A 17,960-nucleotide genomic window follows, 5' to 3' on the forward strand; every position below is an offset into this window, starting at 1 on the left:
GGCTATTTCAGTAGCAATTGAGACTGGGAATGAGGTTAGACTGCAACTCAGATTTCAAGAGACGTCCACAGATCTCTTTTACAGTGATCCTGCCGTAGTCATTCAACAGTCTTGATACAATAATCTTAATCCAGCCACCTATCACTGTGAAATGATGTTCAGTTTACAATGTGCACTTATATCCACATATGGTCAAAAGTACCTGAGACTGCATACTATTTAGAAGGCACACAAAGGTCTAGTTCCAGAGGAGATTACCTGGGATGAGAAATGTATGCCTACATTTATTGATGCGAGTGGAAATCAGCCATGCAGTGTGGAGCTGAACTCCTGTGCCCAATGAGTCCTGGTGTCACTAATCAGATGTTGACCAGTACTGTAAAAGCACAGTAACCTCAGTGTCCACATTGGTTCTCTATAAACAGGTTTATTCAAATTATAATCTTTACATGACCTAAAACCACTCTGAAGCAAAACATTTCATCCATGTGTGTGATGGACATGCAGAACAGAAGCAAAAATTACAATAAAGATAGCTTTTTACTGTTTTTATTGTTGTTGGAGGCTCTAATACAATATGAATCATAAGCTTTACAAAATTAAAACAAAATACAACAAAAGATTCCCCCCCCCAAAACAGAAACTGTCAAAAGCTTCCGTCAAGACGCAAAAAGACAAACTGTGAACCCCAACATAGACAAGGGTGAAAGAGAGAAAGAGACAAAAGGGAGGGAGAGAGACAGAGGGATGCAAATCGTAATGTTATACACAGTGTAGGAGGGGGGGAGGGGGGGGGGTTAATGACATGAGTATACACAGTGAATTTAACAGTCCATCCCCATGTTTTAGCAGTCTACATCTCCATCTAGCCATCCCAAGATCCCATGCTCCCACAGACTCTCAACGCATGTGGATAGAGTGGGACAAAGAGCAAACCGTTGACCAATCCTTACAATAGATCGAGAGACACCCTCTCCCATTCCGTTCCCGCCAATACATCACTCAGAAAATTGACAGTTATATTGACAGCTATATTTCCATACAGATATATAAGGTGGTGGCATAGACACTTTGATATAATGGGTGCAAGTAATAAAATGTTGGTAAAAATGTAATGTTTGAATGCCCAGCCTTCCCCATCTACAGAACAGTCCGTCAACCCTGTCCCTTAACCAGAGGATAGGAGAGCTGATGTCACTCATTCAAAACTGACTCAGCTGTGAGAGCGCTATAGGGATAAAAACATTGCCGTCACACTAAGATTATCATTAACCGTCATAATACTATCATAATATTCATAACACAAGTCAGAGAGAGTGAGAAGGTGAATGGCTTCATAGAGAATGAGATGCCTCAAAACAATGCGTGCAAATGAAAAAAAAATTCAGAAAAAAAATGAATAAAAAGCTAAGCATTTTTCTCCTTTTTTTTGTTTTCCACAAATGAACAAGTACGCAGCACTGAAACAGGCATACAGGGATGGAAGGAGAGATACAAACAGAAAAAATATGGCGGGAGAGGTGGAGAGGAACAGACAGAGAGAAAGAGACAGAAAAAAAATAACAATAGCATCTCTAGCTTTGCTGTTTGCGTTTAAGTGCCACCATCAGGTCGTTCTTCAGAGCCTCCTGCTTCGATTTGTCAGCCAGGGTCTGAACACTCCTATCAGGGGAGAGAGGGAGGGAGGAGTGAGTGGGGCAGATTAAATATACAATAGATTACAAAATCAACCCAACACCTACCCCATAACCACTTCTGTAGAATGTTTATTTTTCATCTAAGCAATATGATAAAAGTTCCACTCAGTCTCACAGATGCTAAGGTGAGGCAAGTACCATAAAACGATCCAATAGTTTCAGATATACAGGAGTGCCAAGGGGAACAGGGGTCAATTTGAAACTCAGGAATAGATGTAGTAGCAGTGAGTTTGTCAGAAAGCAAATAAGGTACCTAGGTACAAGGTATATGCAGGTTCCATGAAGTTGAATTTAAGATTATTATTGTTATTTTTACCCCCTTTTTTCGATCTCGTCTCATCGCTGCAACTCCCCAAAAGGCTCGGGAAGCGAAGGTTGAGTCATGCATCTGCCGAAACATGACCCGCCAAACCGCGCTTCTTAACACCCACCCGCTTAACCCCGAAGCCAGCCACACCAGTTTCGAATGAAACACCATTCACCAGACGACAGAGGTCAGCCAGCAGACCTTTTTAAAGCCACTTGGAATGCAATTTAATACCAATTATTAAGGTCTGCTTGCACCACACACCTGCTAATATTCCTCTCCAGAAATGAGCCCATTTTGGCAAAAAGGAATATTTTCACCAAAGGCTATAGCCTACATGGATCATATTATCAGGCAGGTGTGCTATTTTAGCAATGAACATTCTCCTCCAGCCTAAGGGATGTAGTACCATAGCGGCTAAGCTACCGATGGCTGAAACATGGTGTTGCCCATCTGCATTTGTTTAGGCTACCCCAATGGGCTAATCGTTAGATAGATCACAAACTAAGTGTTCAGAATTCTGGCTTCAATACCAGCTTAGTACAATGATACTCAATACCACTTTGAAAAAGTGCCAAAGTCAAATATACAGCACTGTTATTGTATAAAACAGAGTCAACACTCCATTGCGCTAGGTCACCAGGTGTACAGGCTTAGTGTTTATCAACTTGTATAGGCTACCTTGCGCTCTCTATCTCTGGCAATGTCCCGACTCTCACACGCAGAGGAGCACGTGGTTAGATCTCTAACATCTTCAAAGTGCTCCTGGAGCATTATTTGATGTTCCATTTTTTTCTATTTTTTTCCCCCTTCGTAGTGGCAACAATTAAGCAGTGACACAATATAAAACTGAAACACTGTAGTCATGTCCACCGTAGTTGGTAAGAACTTTGAAAACGGAAATTTATACATTTTAAGACTTAAGGCCTTTAAATCAGATACATTAATTCAAGACAAAGACTTAAGGACCCGTGGACACCCTGTAGAAAGCCTGATAAACACAGATGGAAAAACAGCTAATTAATTTTGAAACACAATAAGCGGTGAGGATGTCACACTGTCTTTCACTGTTAAGAGGAGGTGCAATCAATGTTAAATGTTTAGACAGGTAAGTTAATCTAGGGCTCTTCCTCATGCAACTCCATGTTGGAACAGCTGCAACAAACACTCCTTGAGAAAACGTCAGGGGGTTGCAACTGTCTGAGAAACCACTCATTCACCACAAACAAAACCACACCATGCCACTACATTACTTGCCCAATCTCTCTCACACGCAGGCACACACACTCCAATGCCACAGACACACACAGCCTGTTGTCCCATGCCAGACGATACCTCTGGCCCTAGTCAATGAAGATCTGGCGCTGGGTGAGGACCTGAGACAGCTCCTTCTGGAGCTGCCGGTACTTTTGGTTATCAGGCAAAGAGTCAATAGATCTAAAGCACAGTGGAGAGGGGGCAGGAGGTAGAGGAAGGGGAGAGGGAGGGAAGAAGAGGAGAGGGACAGGCAGACAAATGAAGGACAAGTGAATATAGAGCAGAGATGAAGGACAGCAGGAGGAGAGGAGATAGTGGGATGAAAGAGGGAACAGGAAGAAAATGGGATTGAATAGGGGAAATGGAAATAAAACAGGGTTGGAATTGTAGAACTGAAAAACACAGAAAATGACAAGGGAACCAGATAACACAATATGGCAGAGAAAAATGAGGGAAAATCCCCATTAACAGATACAGCCATGGGTAAAAAGGAGTACGAAGGAACTCCCGAGTGGCGCAGCGGTCTAAGGCACAGCCGGCCATGACCGGGGGACCCATGAGGCGGCACACAATTGGTTCAGCATCGTCCGGGTTAGGGGAGGGTTTGACCGGACGGTCTTTCCTTGTCACATCGCGCTCTAGCTACTCCTTGTGGCTGGCAGGCGCCTGCAAGCTGACTTCAGTCGCCAGCTGGACGGTGTTTCCTCCGACACATTGGTGCGGCTGGCTTCTGGGTTAAGCGAGCAGTGTGTCGAGAAGCAGGATGCATGGCTCTCGACCTTCGCCTCTCCGGAGTCCATAGGGGAATTGCAGCAATAGGACAAGACTAACTACCAATTGGATATCACAAAATTGTGGAGAAAATGGGGTAAAAGTACAACAACAAACAAGAGTATGGGTGAAAGAGGTCAAACAAAAAATGCAGTAGATGAGTATCAAAACCAGGGATGGGCAAATGATGCGGCCCGCGGCACCTCTTTTGAAGGCCCTCGGATCAATCCCCCCCAGAAAAAAAAAACAGGAACTCTGATTTCAATTTACTGTTTCAAATTAGAATCGTTTTTTATTTGGTTGTACATCAGAAGTTTTAGTTTTGTTATGTCAGTCAACTAGCCATGTCAGCTAACCATTTTATGATTGCTAAGTTAAGTTTATATAGCTGACCGATAAACTGTCATCATGGTGAAATTACCAGCCAGGGGGCCCCTATTGATTTTGCTAGTCAGTGTCAATCAGATATCATATGAAAAAAAAAATCTCTCCACCCTATGGCAAAATGTGTGGAATTGCACAGAATGAACTCTAAAAAAATGATATTATCCGCTGTCAAGTGGGGGCCACTAAGATGTTTTGCTCGCAATGTGGGGCCCCTCGATGAGTTCAGATTGTGGTTCGCACCCCCATCGAAGTTGCCCATCCCTGATCAAAACTGGTGTATCATGGGTAAATTGTGAGACTGACTGATCTACAAATAATATTGATTAGCTATTAAGGATACAAGGTGATTTGTAGATCAGTCAATCTCAACTCGCCTTTAAAGGTAGCTGTAATGTCGAATGCGCACACTGACTTTCTACCAATGTGACGTGTGTGTGTGCCCCTGCATACCTCAAGCCATTGACGATGTCCTTGGTCTTCCCAAAGTAGATCTCATTGAGAGTGGAGCGAATTTTATTCTCCATATCCTGAGGTTACAAAGTCATTCACATACAAACATTAATCTTGTGATATCAATATACTGCAGTCATTTTACTGTAACTAAACACAGTATTACTGTATACATTAAAGTATTACTTGGTTCACAGGGGTTTACTGTATAATTATTTCAGCTAAGGAATCCATGTGAACCACCATGTGCGTAACTCTATATGTCAGTGAGTGAGTGTGTATAAGGGCATGCATGTATAAGGTGTAGTTCTGCCCACCTCCACCAGGCGGCCAATGTTGGCAATGTGTGGGGAGGACTCTCCAACTGTCTCGTCTTTCTCCATCTGGAAGGAAAAGATAGGGATGAGGGTATTGTAAAGTCCAGTACAGTAGTAGTGGAGATATGAATGTTGCAACAAGTAAACCAAGAGACACAGATCACAAAAGCATGCGGACAACCCCCCCACCACAGTATGTAGACAAAAAAATTAAATTAAATAAAAAATGCTACAATTTCAAATATTTTACTGAGTTACAGTTCATAAGGAAATCAGTCAATTTAAATAAAATGCATTAGGCCCTAATCTACAGATTTCACATGACTGGGAATACAGACCTGCACCGGTCACAGATAGCTTAATTATTATTATTTTTTCAAAAAGTAGGGCCGTGGATCAAAAACCAGTCAGTATCTGGTGTGACCACCATTTGCCTAATGCAGCGCAACATATCCTTCACAGAGTTGATCAGGCTGTTGATTGTGGCCTGTGGAATGTTGTCCCACTCCCCTTCAATGACTGTAAAGTTTCTCGATATTGGCGGGAACTGGAACACACTGTCGTACACTTCCATCCAAAGCATCCCAAACCTGTTCAATGGGTTACATGTCTGGTGAGTATGCAGGCCATGGAAGAAGAAACATTTTCAGCTTCCAGGAATTGTGGGGCCTTGCATTATGCTGAAACATGAGGTGATGGCGGCATATGAATGGAACGACAATGGGCCTCAGGATCTTGCGACGGTATCTGTACATTCAAATTGCCATTGAAAGAATGCAATTGTGTTTGTTGTCCGTAGCTTATGCCTGCCCATACCATAACCCCACTACCATGGAGCACTCTGTTCACTCTGTTGACATCAGCAAACCGCTCTCCCACACAACACCATATGTCCTCTGCCCGGTACAGTTGACACTGGGATTCATCCGTGAAGAGCACACTTCTCTAGCATGCCAGTGGCTATCGAAGGTGAGCATCTTCCCACTGAAGTCAGTAACGAAACCAAACTGCAGTCAGGTCAAGACCCTGGGAAAGATGACGAGCATGCAGATAAGCTTCCCTGAGATGTTTTCTGACAGTTTGAGCAGAAATTCCTTGGGTGTGCAAACCCAGTTTCCTTAGCTGTCCTGGTGGCCGACAATCCCGCAGGTGAAGCCGCCGGATGTGGAGGTCCTGAGCTGCCGTGGTTACACGTGGTCTGCGGTTGTGAGGCCAGGTGGAGGTACTACCAAATTCTCTAAAATGACGTTGGAGGTGGCTTGTGGTAGAGAAATGAAAATTGAATTCTCTGGCAACAGCTCTGGTTGACATTCCTGCAATCAGCATGCCAATTGCACGCTCCCTATGAAAGTTTGAGACATCTGTGGCATTGTGTTGACACAAAACTGCACATACGATATTAGAGTGGCCTTTTGTCCCCAGCACAAGGTGCACCTGTGTAATGAACACTGATGATGCTGTCAGGTGGATGGGTTAACTTGACAAAGGAGAAATGCTCACTAATGCACAATATTTGAGAGAAATAATATTTTTGTGCATAAGGAACATTTCTGGGATCTTTTATTTCAACCCATGCAACATGGGACCAACACTTTACATGTTGCGTTTATATTTTTGTTCAGTCTAAGCACCTGTCTTGTCAGACTGCCACCCAGGTTCATGGTTCCGGACCCGGTCTTGGTCGTCTGGAGCCACAGCATGACAGTGGAGGTGAGTTTGTAGTGAGCGGTCCGTCCGCTGGACTTCTCCTGCACCTCCACCACATGGATGGAGTCCCAGCAGCCTTTGATCTTCTTGGAGCCGTCTCCGGCCTTCTTGATGAGGATGACCCCGGCGAAGCCATGATCCAAGTCCCACAGGTATACAGAGGAAACACCGCCCTCAAAATACCTAACAAACACAGAGGGCATGCATAATAAGACTGTCATTGGTGGTTTTATCAGGTTATTTCTTTGCGTCATAGACGTGGTATATCATCTGACATACAAAAGGTTGGAATGCTGTTTTGGCCAATCAACATTGAGGATCCCAACTTTCCGTTTTATAATGTGTTAATGATATTACTATGGTAGAATGAGAGGCAAACGTCTCTGTACTGGTTTGCTGGTAACAGTGGTGGCCTACTGGTATTAACAGGTCTCTGTACTGGTTTGATGGTAACAGTGGTGGCCTACTGGTATTAACAGGTCTCTGTACTGGTTTGCTGGTAACAGTGGTGGCCTACTGGTATTAACAGGTCTCTGTACTGGTTTGATGGTAACAGTGGTGGCCTACTGGTATTAACAGGTCTCTGAACTGGTTTGATGGTAACAGTGGTGGCCTACTGGTATTAACAGGTCTCTGTACTGGTTTGATGGTAACAGTGGTGGCCTACTGGTATTAACAGGTCTCTGTACTGGTTTGATGGTAACAGTGGTGGCCTACTGGTATTAACAGGTCTCTGTACTGGTTTGATGGTAACAGTGGTGGCCTACTGGTATTAACAGGTCTCTGTACTGGTTTGATAGTAACACTGGTGGACTACTATTACTCACAGGTCTCTGTACTGGTTTGATAGTAACACTGGTGGACTACTATTACTCACAGGTCTCTGTACTGGTTTGATAGTAACACTAGTGGACTACTATTACTCACAGGTCTCTGTACTGGTTTGATAGTAACACTAGTGGACTACTATTACTCACAGGTCTCTGTACTGGTTTGATAGTAACACTAGTGGACTACTATTACTCACAGGTCTCTGTACTGGTTTGATAGTAACACTAGTGGACTACTATTACTCACAGGTCTCTGTACTGGTTTGATAGTAAAACTAGTGGACTACTATTACTCACAGGTCTCTGTACTGGTTTGATAGTAACACTAGTGGACTACTATTACTCACAGGTCTCTGTACTGGTTTGATAGTAACACTAGTGGACTACTATTACTCACAGGTCTCTGTACTGGTTTGATAGTAACACTAGTGGACTACTATTACTCACAGGTCTCTGTACTGGTTTGATAGTAACACTAGTGGACTACTATTACTCACAGGTCTCTGTACTGGTTTGATAGTAACACTAGTGGACTACTATTACTCACAGGTCTCTGTACTGGTTTGATAGTAACACTAGTGGACTACTATTACTCACAGGTCTCTGTACTGGTCGAAAGCATTGTTGGCCTCAACCTCTAGTTTGCGCAGGCGGGCAGACGGCATGGCACCATCGTCGATGGGAGGCTCATACTTATTACTCCATGGGGATCTGAGAAACAAGAACACAAGAATGAGCAAGACTAAATCCAAATCAAGGGTTGTCGCTCTGTATCATCTGTGTGCGTGGTCATATTTCCATGTTTGACAAACAAATAATTCTAAGTAATTGTTATATACCAGGCATGGTTCCTGATGACATTGATATGTGGGAAAGAAAGGACAGCGGTAAAAGAGGAGCTGCAGGCTGTCAGGTCTTACCTGTAGGAGTCACCATCTCTGTTGTAGTCACAGAGCAGGTAGTCTTTCCCCACCACTTTGTCCCGGGCGATCTTCAGAGGCTGGTCCACAGAGGAGAGCAGGTCCTCACATAGACTGGGCACCTGGACACACAGAGAGAGAGAGAGAGAGAGAGAGAGAGATAGCCTTCACGACATGTTCCAACAACACACTACAACAACACACTTTCGATAGTATTCTACATGCTCACACAAACACACTTTCAACAAGAAACTTACACACAAAGCTTCTCGCAAACTTACATGCAAATATTCAAATGTTCTCCAAAACATTTACTAAAATAAGTCTCTCGCTTTCAACTATATTTCCAAAAAGCACTTTTTTTGAGCATAGTGTACAATATCATACACAAAACTGTTTATTTAAACAGGTACCATAGTAACTTACGAACAACCAATTTCATATACAGCTAATATGATTTGAAACCTATCAATATGTATTTGTGCATCAACCCACTAAAAGCCCATTTAAGCTAAATAGAGCAATGACTCACATAGTTTGAGTCTTGAATTTAGTCTGACTACTGATTACAAGGGTGTGTGTCTAGGGTGGTGGTGCTGGGGGTAGCAGGAAGTAAATTTACTAAAAGAGCGTTGTCTTTGGCAATTCAATCCACCTTTAACAGTTGCCAACTATGCTGGGCTAGACAATAGGGGTAGAGAGAGGGCATAATGTGCGTGAGAAACAGATGAGGCAGGGAGACAAGAGAATGCAGGCATATGATATCCTTGAATCAATATGAGGGGGAAATAAGGTTAAGCTGTTTTTTTCCCTCATTCCGCCTCCTTGCTAAGTGGGAAATGAGAGCGGGAGGGAGAGGAGGGAAAGAATTTGAAGGGATATCAATGGGTCTCAGGGGATAAAGAGGTACAAATAACTTCTCAGAGTGACATGGACCCCCCCCCTTCCTACCTACTCCTTAATCAGAACACACAGACACAATGCCTTCTCTGTTCCCTGGACACAGCCCCGCACACCTGGCAACCGCCAGACAGACAGAAGGGGGAGAACAGGGACAGACAGGAGGGGGAGAACAGGGACAGACAGGAGGGGGAGAACAGGGACAGACAGGAGGGGGAACAGGGACAGACAGGAGGGGGAACAGGGACAGACAGGAGGGGGAACAGGGACAGACAGGAGGGGGAACAGGGACAGACAGGAGGGGGAACAGGGACAGACAGGAGGGGGAACAGGGACAGACAGGAGGGGGAACAGGGACAGACAGGAGGGGGAACAGGGACAGACAGGAGGGGGAACAGGGACAGACAGGAAGGGGAGACGGGACAGACAGGAAGGGGAGACGGGACAGACAGGAAGGGGAGACGGGACAGACAGGAAGGGGAGACGGGACAGACAGGAAGGGGAGACGGGACAGACAGGACGGGGAGACGGGACAGACAGGAAGGGGAGACGGGACAGACAGGAAGGGGAGACGGGACAGACAGGAAGGGGAGACGGGACAGACAGGAAGGGGAGACGGGACAGACAGGAAGGGGAGACGGGACAGACAGGAAGGGGAGACGGGACAGACAGGAAGGGGAGACGGGACAGACAGGAAGGGGAGACGGGACAGACAGGAAGGGGAGACGGGACAGACAGGAAGGGGAGACGGGACAGACAGGAAGGGGAGACGGGACAGACAGGAAGGGGAGACGGGACAGACAGGAAGGGGAGACGGGACAGACAGGAAGGGGAGACGGGACAGACAGGAAGGGGAGACGGGACAGACAGGAAGGGGAGACGGGACAGACAGGAAGGGGAGACGGGACAGACAGGAAGGGGAGACGGGACAGACAGAAGGGGGAGACGGGACAGACAGAAGGGGGAGACGGGACAGACAGAAGGGGGAGACGGGACAGACAGAAGGGGGAGACGGGACAGACAGAAGGGGGAGACGGGACAGACAGGAAGGGGAGACGGGACAGACAGGAAGGGGAGACGGGACAGACAGGAAGGGGAGACGGGACAGACAGAAGGGGGAGACGGGACAGACAGAAGGGGGAGACGGGACAGACAGAAGGGGGAGACGGGACAGACAGGAAGGGGAGACGGGACAGACAGGAGGGGGAGACGGGACAGACAGAAGGGGGAGACGGGACAGACAGAAGGGGGAGACGGGACAGACAGAAGGGGGAGACGGGACAGACAGAAGGGGGAGACGGGACAGACAGAAGGGGGAGACGGGACAGACAGAAGGGGGAGACGGGACAGACAGAAGGGGGAGACGGGACAGACAGAAGGGGGAGACGGGGGTCGAAGGTAGAAGCACAGAGGAAATAGAGTGGGTTGGGGGGGGGGGGGGGGCAGAAAAGTAGAGGGGGAAAGGGTGGTGCTACAGGAGGACATGGGAAGTGAGCTCATTGGATTCCCAACCACCAGGAGTGACTAAGGAGAGGGCGGGGCTAAATGGGCCCATGTAGAGTAATTGACAGCTTTTCTAATGACCGCTAACAACTAGCTACATAGGAGCGTGCTGAGGCGGTCAAGGAGAGTGCTGGTGCCCAGGGGAGAGAGGTGTCAAAGGGGAGAAGGAAGGAAGAGGAGCAGACTGGGGTCTGAGGGAAAAATGGATATGACCATAAAAAAAGGTGGAGAACGATCACTGGAGAATGTGTGGTTTGATTTATGTCCGATTCAGGTTAATCTCTCAGATCTGGTTGCACTATGGGAGATTTCAAGCACAGTCTGGGCTGTGTATAGGACTGTGATTGGTTGTCATCTACCGGCAACTCACCAGGTCGATGAGGTCACTGAGGTTCTTCTCGATCTGCTGGGGAGGCAGACGCCTCATCAGGTCCAGAGCACAATCCAGCTGCTGGTCATTCTGAAACACACACACAATGAGTCAGCTTTTGATACACATTCCTACACACAAAATGCATAGGCCTAGTTCTGCAAAAGAAAGTCTAAAAGCAACTTGTACTTTACATTTTTTTTGTCCATTTCACAAGAGAAATGTGTGTTTTTCACTGATTGGAAGCAAATTTGAACCTTGCCAAGTTCACCCCTGCACAAAAATTCAACAGTTTAGGCGGGTCTTGGAACATAACAGGCTAGCTGTTTCAACAGTACATTTTCATTCCTTTTTTGAGATTAAATTGACTTTTAAAAAATGCATCACTGTCACTGTCTGAATTGAATCAACTAAAATAGATTGAACTGAACACAGAGCAAACAAAGCTCCCAGCCTCTCACACAGCTCCAGCAGACTGAGGGGGCAGCCATTGACGGATGCATGTTACCTTGTTACGGTGGATAGGACAGGGGCGAGCCAAGCCAGGCCAGGCCGTGACTAGGCTACAAACATTTTAATATTTGGAGCTACTTTTTAAGTAAATACCTGCAGTCAACTTGTGCAATATGTTAGGAGATGAAGCAGATTGCGTTCTTCATTTCACCCGTCACATTATGAAGCTTACCGTACTTCCACAGAACAGTTCAGCCAGTCACATGTTTGTAAATAGCACAACTGGAGAAAGCAGGAGCAGGTGAGTCCAGATGTGTATTGACAAGGGTCTGGAAGCCACAAGTAGGCTAAATGAGCTTACAATTGAATAGCAAGGTCTTTTTTGCTAAAACTATGCGTATGGACAGCACGGTTGCTTCAAAACAGCATCCAGGATGTCATCTAGTGTATATATACACATCATTGGGCTGGACTCATTGGTGGGTCACAAGTTCACGCCCCAGGACGGTATGAAAATCCAGATACCGTCCAACTCTACACATCCTGAAATTACAAAAGTCATGGAGCTAGCTGCTTATGGTTTCACTCACGAGACTTTATCAAAGCAAAACTAAGTGGCATGAGAGACAAAGTTCTGGATTTGCCTCCAAATAGCCTAGTTGTTCATGTGACAAACCCATCTAGTAGCCAACACTAGGTCTGGGCCTAACTGCAGTTGGTCTGGACCAATGATGTATATAAACCCTGTCTGTTGATGCTATGTTTTGGCCATGGAGAGGATTTGAAGCTACCGGTCGGCCATATTAGCACTCCTCATAAAAGCAATCCTCCATAGGAATGAATGAAATTCTACAGTATTTCATGTTTAGCTCACATAATATAATAAAAAAAGTATGCATTAAGGTGTTTAATATAATAAATGTGCGCAAAAACAAAATGTAGACATAAGTAAATGCATTTCTATAGCTTCCTACATTTTAAAAAATGACTACGGTGGGGGAGTGCCAAGATGGAGGCATGGTGGCTTCAAAACAGCATCCAGTATGTAATCTAGTGTATATATAAATCATTGGCCTGGACTCATTGGTGGGTCACAACAAGTTCACGCCCATGGCAGATTCCTTTAGGGAGCGTCTAGAACCACAACTGGGCCTTGGCTAAAAACATTGGTTTTGTTTACTTGTAGGGGCAAAATAAAACACTAAAAACCTTTTGACTGGGTCAAAGATTTTAAAAAAATTGATAGGCCTAACCATGGTAGTTGGAAGACAGATTGACTGATTACCATATAAAGGCAAGGCTGTTAATCATCCTGTTATTGATACAGGCCCGTCATTTTATGGTATCTGGAAAGGTCAACATTTTTTGAATGCTTGAGCGCTCATAAATGAAGACAAGTTTCCAGCAACTGAAAATGTTACTAACCCTTAACAGAAATGTCAACAATTCACTCCACTGCCTTTTCTACTTTTTCTGCTAGAAAACTCTGCAAGTACAAACCTTTGTGAGGAAAGAAAAGAGTGCTCATTTGAAAAATGACTCATTCATGGAGAACGAGTAGCCATTAACTCAATAATCTGCTGCTACAAGTGAGGATTCACTGTAATGTGAAATTGTCTAATTTGTCTCAGTTGATTGTTGATAACTAAATGGCTGGCTTGGTGATTCTGTCCTAGTCTTTTAGAACTGGCCAGAGATGTGCCCTGGGAGACCAACATTGAGGAAGTCATAAGGCAATTCTTCCTTGATGTAACACAACAGGGCTCAGACTTGTCTTTTTTAATACAGGCCTGTTTGACTTTGTCAGACAAGCCCATATAAATGAATGTGATTGAACTGAACTTCAGAAAGGATGAATATGGATTGAGTCATGGCATCAGTCGGTCTCTCCACAAGCTCCCTGTCTGTTCACTTACTGAGGAGATCTAGCAGGGGCACAGAGGGGATTGTGGGTAATAGTGAAAAGCTGAGCTAGCAGACAAGGCCACATAGCAGAGCCTTCCCGGATGGTGTTCTTCTCTCACTGAACGATGCGGTGAGCACCAGAACATTAGCGTGGAGGGCAGGCCAGCCACAACATGAAACCACTGACAAATGTACAGGACAGAGATTTGGCAAGAAGATAAGGAGCTGCAGGCCAGAGAGATCCATAAAAATGTTGCGCTTCACCAATACATCTGTGAAAACAAAGTCATCTTTGTATTACGGAGATTAATCAAAGCGCTTTGACTGATGAAGGATTATTATTTTTAATTACATTATGTTCTGGACCCCCAGGCAACATGAAGCGAGCTAAACTTTCTATATAATAGCACTGATTGACCGATGACAACTTTTGCTTTAAATTGAAACTTTTCAGCAACCCCAGGCAGTGTAATCTGAGAATTGTGTGTAAGTGAAGCTCGCTGCTGTGCAACAAGAGTAACATTTCAGATACTTTTTTTTGTCTGTGAGGTGATCTCTTGCCTGGCGACTCATACTGAATTTAATTCCACTGCTCTATCGCTAGTTATTAGGGAACTCACTATATTTTCACAATACTTTGGTGCCAATACAATATGTATTGCAATTCTCACGATTCAATATTGTGGTTTCGATGTTCCAAACATATTCCTCACTATATGTCTGCTGCAGAGGGACAAGAGAGAGCCATGAGAAAACCAGTTTTGATCAGTCATGGAATTTAAAAAGAATATGGAGAACAAGCTATGAGGGGGAAAAAAAAAAAATACTGTTTTGGTGCAAACACCCACCAGAATGGTTTGAATGTGTTCACATTTGATAAGCTGTCAGGAAGTACAGAAAATCCTGACTCATTGTGGAGACAATATGTTAGTGGGCATGGCGTTTGGTCGCAGCGTTGTGGATGGGTAGCCAGGCAAGATGATCTCTGTGCTGTATTGAAGTTATACTGTAAAATACTTCCATTTCAGTCAAAACAAATGTGATCATCTACCTGAAAAGTCAACAGCCCATGAATCTTCCTTGATTCCCACCTAATAAAATACAACGGTCAATGACATGGGATTGTTGTGTATGTGTGAACTCAACCGAGGAATGCAGATATCTGAAGCAAATCAAGTCGCACTCATCAAATCTGCACTAATGCAGTTCCGACTATAGTCATATTATAATGAGAGTCAAGAATAACTGAAATCTAGTAAGTACTTAAAAATACTATCTAGTGCAGGAAACACATTCTTGAAAGATGTAAAGATTAGGCAATATCTCAGTTTGTCTGTAGAGACCACCAATCTAAAGTCTCCTACTGTCATTCTCATAAACAAAACACACCAACTGACAGATTCCAATATACATTACAGATAAATTCGATAAAATACCAACCCAATGTCTTTGAATCAATACCAAGTCATCAGATGAAACCAAGGTAGAGACTACAAGCCAGATAAGAGCAGCTGGCTATAGGAGAATCACACACCCAAAATCATTCTTTCCCTAAACAAACTTCAGTCTGCTTTCTCCTGAATACAGCCAAGGTTTTCAGATCATGTACTGCATGCCCTCTCTCACACTTTTGGGTTGTATCTAGGCTGTTCTGGGCAGATGAAATAGTCTTGTTCAGCCGACACCTGCGCTCCCTGACACTGTGTTTACCAACGGCCCTGTCTTGTGTAAACACTGGACCAATTGCCACAGGGGTCCAGAGGCGGCGGTGAGGCTGGACCAACAGGATGGATGAGGTGAAGTCAGGGGGTGGCTGGGGAGACAAGCCATCTGCTCTCCACTATAGGAATATTGTATCAAACATTCATTCCATGCGTGAGACATTCATAAAAGGGGGACTATTGAGTCCAGTGGAGTTGGAGGTGAAGAACCGTGTGAATGTTGCTAGTTGACAGGGCAGCCACACATTATTTCAAATGTTTAAATCCATGAGGTATCTAAAAATATTTTGCTATATTGGAAAATAGACATACAAGTGACAATGGTGGTTGAATTTCCTTCGCCAGGTGCACCACAATAAGCTTAACATTCAAGGATGTTTGATGTGTTAATATTCTTTCCTATTAGTATTTAAAAGTTAGTTACATTATTGCGCAAAACGGTGGATAAGTGGTGTAAAACGTGTTATACAAAGTTACACTGACAGTGTTGTCAACAAAAGTCACTGAACGCGTAAATCACATTGTTGAAGCCAAGTAAAAGTTGGGAATTGTGGTTTACACGTCACCTCCAATCCATGCGAGAGAATGGGCGGAGCAGGCCGATTTTAGCGACAGGCAACCCGGCGCTTGTACTATTTTAACCATGGGGTGTGTGTCTGGAAGAGGAGGGGTGGCGAGAGCGAGACCCTAGTCTCTAATCCCTAAACTAGTTTCTCAATCCAAAACATCCTGTAACTTCAACAAATTTGCTAGTTAAGAATGAAATTCGGATTAGCAATCATAGGTCGTTTAATTAACTGTGAGTAGCGTATATACATGTCTATGCCATTTTCGAAACGCAACACAGCACTTCCTATAAAAGGACAGCTAGCTACTGTAGCTGGCTAATATCCCTTAGTAGCCCCACCAAAATCTACCCATCCCCATTCCTCCAGCTCGTCTCCGCGGCCTTACCATGTCTGCGGCGCTCGGTGACGATCTCGGAGGGCAAATATGTTTTCGCCGATGGCTTTACACGTTCGTTGTATTGTGCTTGCACGACTTGTTCGTCTATGCTATTGTTGTTTTTACCCCCACCAGGTAGATGTTGTTTCGCCTCCCTCACTGAACCCAGCCTTGTCAGCGAATTCACTTCCTCAACCGGGGTACAGGAAGGAAGGGGGACAGAGAAAACAAGCGGCGATTGCATATCCGGGTCACGCTACTCGGTCTCTGAAGCAGCCAATCGGAGAGGAGTAAGTAAGGCATTGCCAAGTATGGAAAGAGGAGAGGAGTGGTGACTGGTAAAAAGTAGCCTATATACAGAAAGAACAGAGAGGGCGATAGAGGGAAGGTATGATAACGGGGCTGATACACTGTACGCCATTTACTCATGCTTGTCATAATAATACTCTGATCCACAAGATTCATATTTTATTATTTGTAAGAAGGGTACCAGATCCTGATGTAGTCTGTATGTGACCACACCATGACTAAGTGGTCTAACGAATAAACCTAGGTCTGACTCAACTTTGTAATACTGGTCAACCAAACCGGCAAAAGATCTGTGACACATTACATAGCTGAAATATAACACAGCTAGGCTATTGCAATTGTTGGTATCAACATCATTTAAAGTACCATGCATGTATGTGCCAATTGTCCTTTATAGTATGGGTAATAGGCTAAGTGCTTGTCTGAGATTGATGAAAATAAATAGGTGATTTTACAGTAGTTCAGTCTCTTCGCTCAGACATTGACCCAGTATCAATTGTCGTAATGCCTCTGAACTCCTCATAGCTTGGTCGTAATAAAACTTCCCTCAACAAAGTACTCTTAGCTATAATGTAGTCTACCAGGCCCTCCAACCCTGTTCCTGGAGATTTAACATCCAGTAGGTTTTCGCTCCAACCCTAATATAGCACACCTGATTCTAATAATTAGTTAGTTGATCAACTGAATCAGGTTAGTTAGAACTGAGGTTGGAGCAAAAACCAACAGGGGGATAGCTCTCCAGGAACAGGGTTGGAGAGGCCTACATAGTGCATCTCTCTAACCCACTGGCACCTCTTCTGCCCATGATTGATAAGGGGATTTTTTTTGCAGTAAGCCTAGATATGGGACTGATATATGCTGCAAATAGATGCTTTTTGTTCACCTATTGCACCACATTTTTGTGTTCACTGATTAAGCAAAGGTTGCAGGGAAAGATTCTGCTTGTTTGCTTTACTGCTTTCATTGCAAGCATACACAACTAACACCTTATCATGCAATGGAGTGATACATGACCATTGACCGCTGGATATCCTAATGATCATGGTTTGAGACTTAGCTAATACAAAAAAAACTGTGGTGTAATAATGGCCATTTGGATGATTTAATTTCTGAATGCTTCATCCAAGCTGATGCAAATCAGTATGTGAAAGCAGTGATTTACATAGCAGTCATCCCCCTCTTCAAAGGGGGGGGGCACTCTTGACCCAAAC

General features: G+C 44.5%; 1 protein-coding gene across 2 annotated transcripts; it reads right to left on the minus strand.

Moving 5' to 3' along the window:
• Positions 1-533: 533 nt before the first annotated feature.
• On the minus strand, positions 534-16,694 carry capzb (capping actin protein of muscle Z-line subunit beta). Of its 2 annotated transcripts, XM_045691671.1 has the most exons (9): positions 16,450-16,694; positions 11,417-11,506; positions 8,644-8,765; positions 8,321-8,434; positions 6,818-7,076; positions 5,187-5,252; positions 4,870-4,946; positions 3,340-3,441; positions 534-1,662 (listed from the first exon to the last, which is right to left on the minus strand). In XM_045691671.1, exons 1-8 carry the CDS (start codon positions 16,450-16,452, stop codon positions 3,348-3,350), a joined length of 825 nt encoding a protein of 274 aa, XP_045547627.1. In that variant the 5' UTR covers positions 16,453-16,694; the 3' UTR covers positions 534-1,662; positions 3,340-3,347. The 2 variants fall into 2 exon arrangements, with proteins under 2 accessions (XP_045547627.1, XP_045547628.1); XM_045691672.1 differs by lacking the exon at positions 3,340-3,441.
• Positions 16,695-17,960: the final 1,266 nt, after the last annotated feature.

Source organism: Salmo salar, chromosome ssa12, assembly GCF_905237065.1.
Source record: "Salmo salar chromosome ssa12, Ssal_v3.1, whole genome shotgun sequence".
NCBI classification, from domain to species: domain Eukaryota; kingdom Metazoa; phylum Chordata; class Actinopteri; order Salmoniformes; family Salmonidae; genus Salmo; species Salmo salar.

What these genes read in the sequence shown, in the direction of transcription:
- capzb (XM_045691671.1), bottom strand. An exon ending in TTCGACCAGTACAGAGACCT is followed by an intron (nt 7,077 to 8,320) that starts GTGAGTAATAGT and finishes TGTGTTTGTTAG; the next exon opens with GTATTTTGAGGGCGGTGTTT. An exon ending in ACATTGGCCGCCTGGTGGAG is followed by an intron (nt 4,947 to 5,186) that starts GTGGGCAGAACT and finishes TTGTAACCTCAG; the next exon opens with GATATGGAGAATAAAATTCG.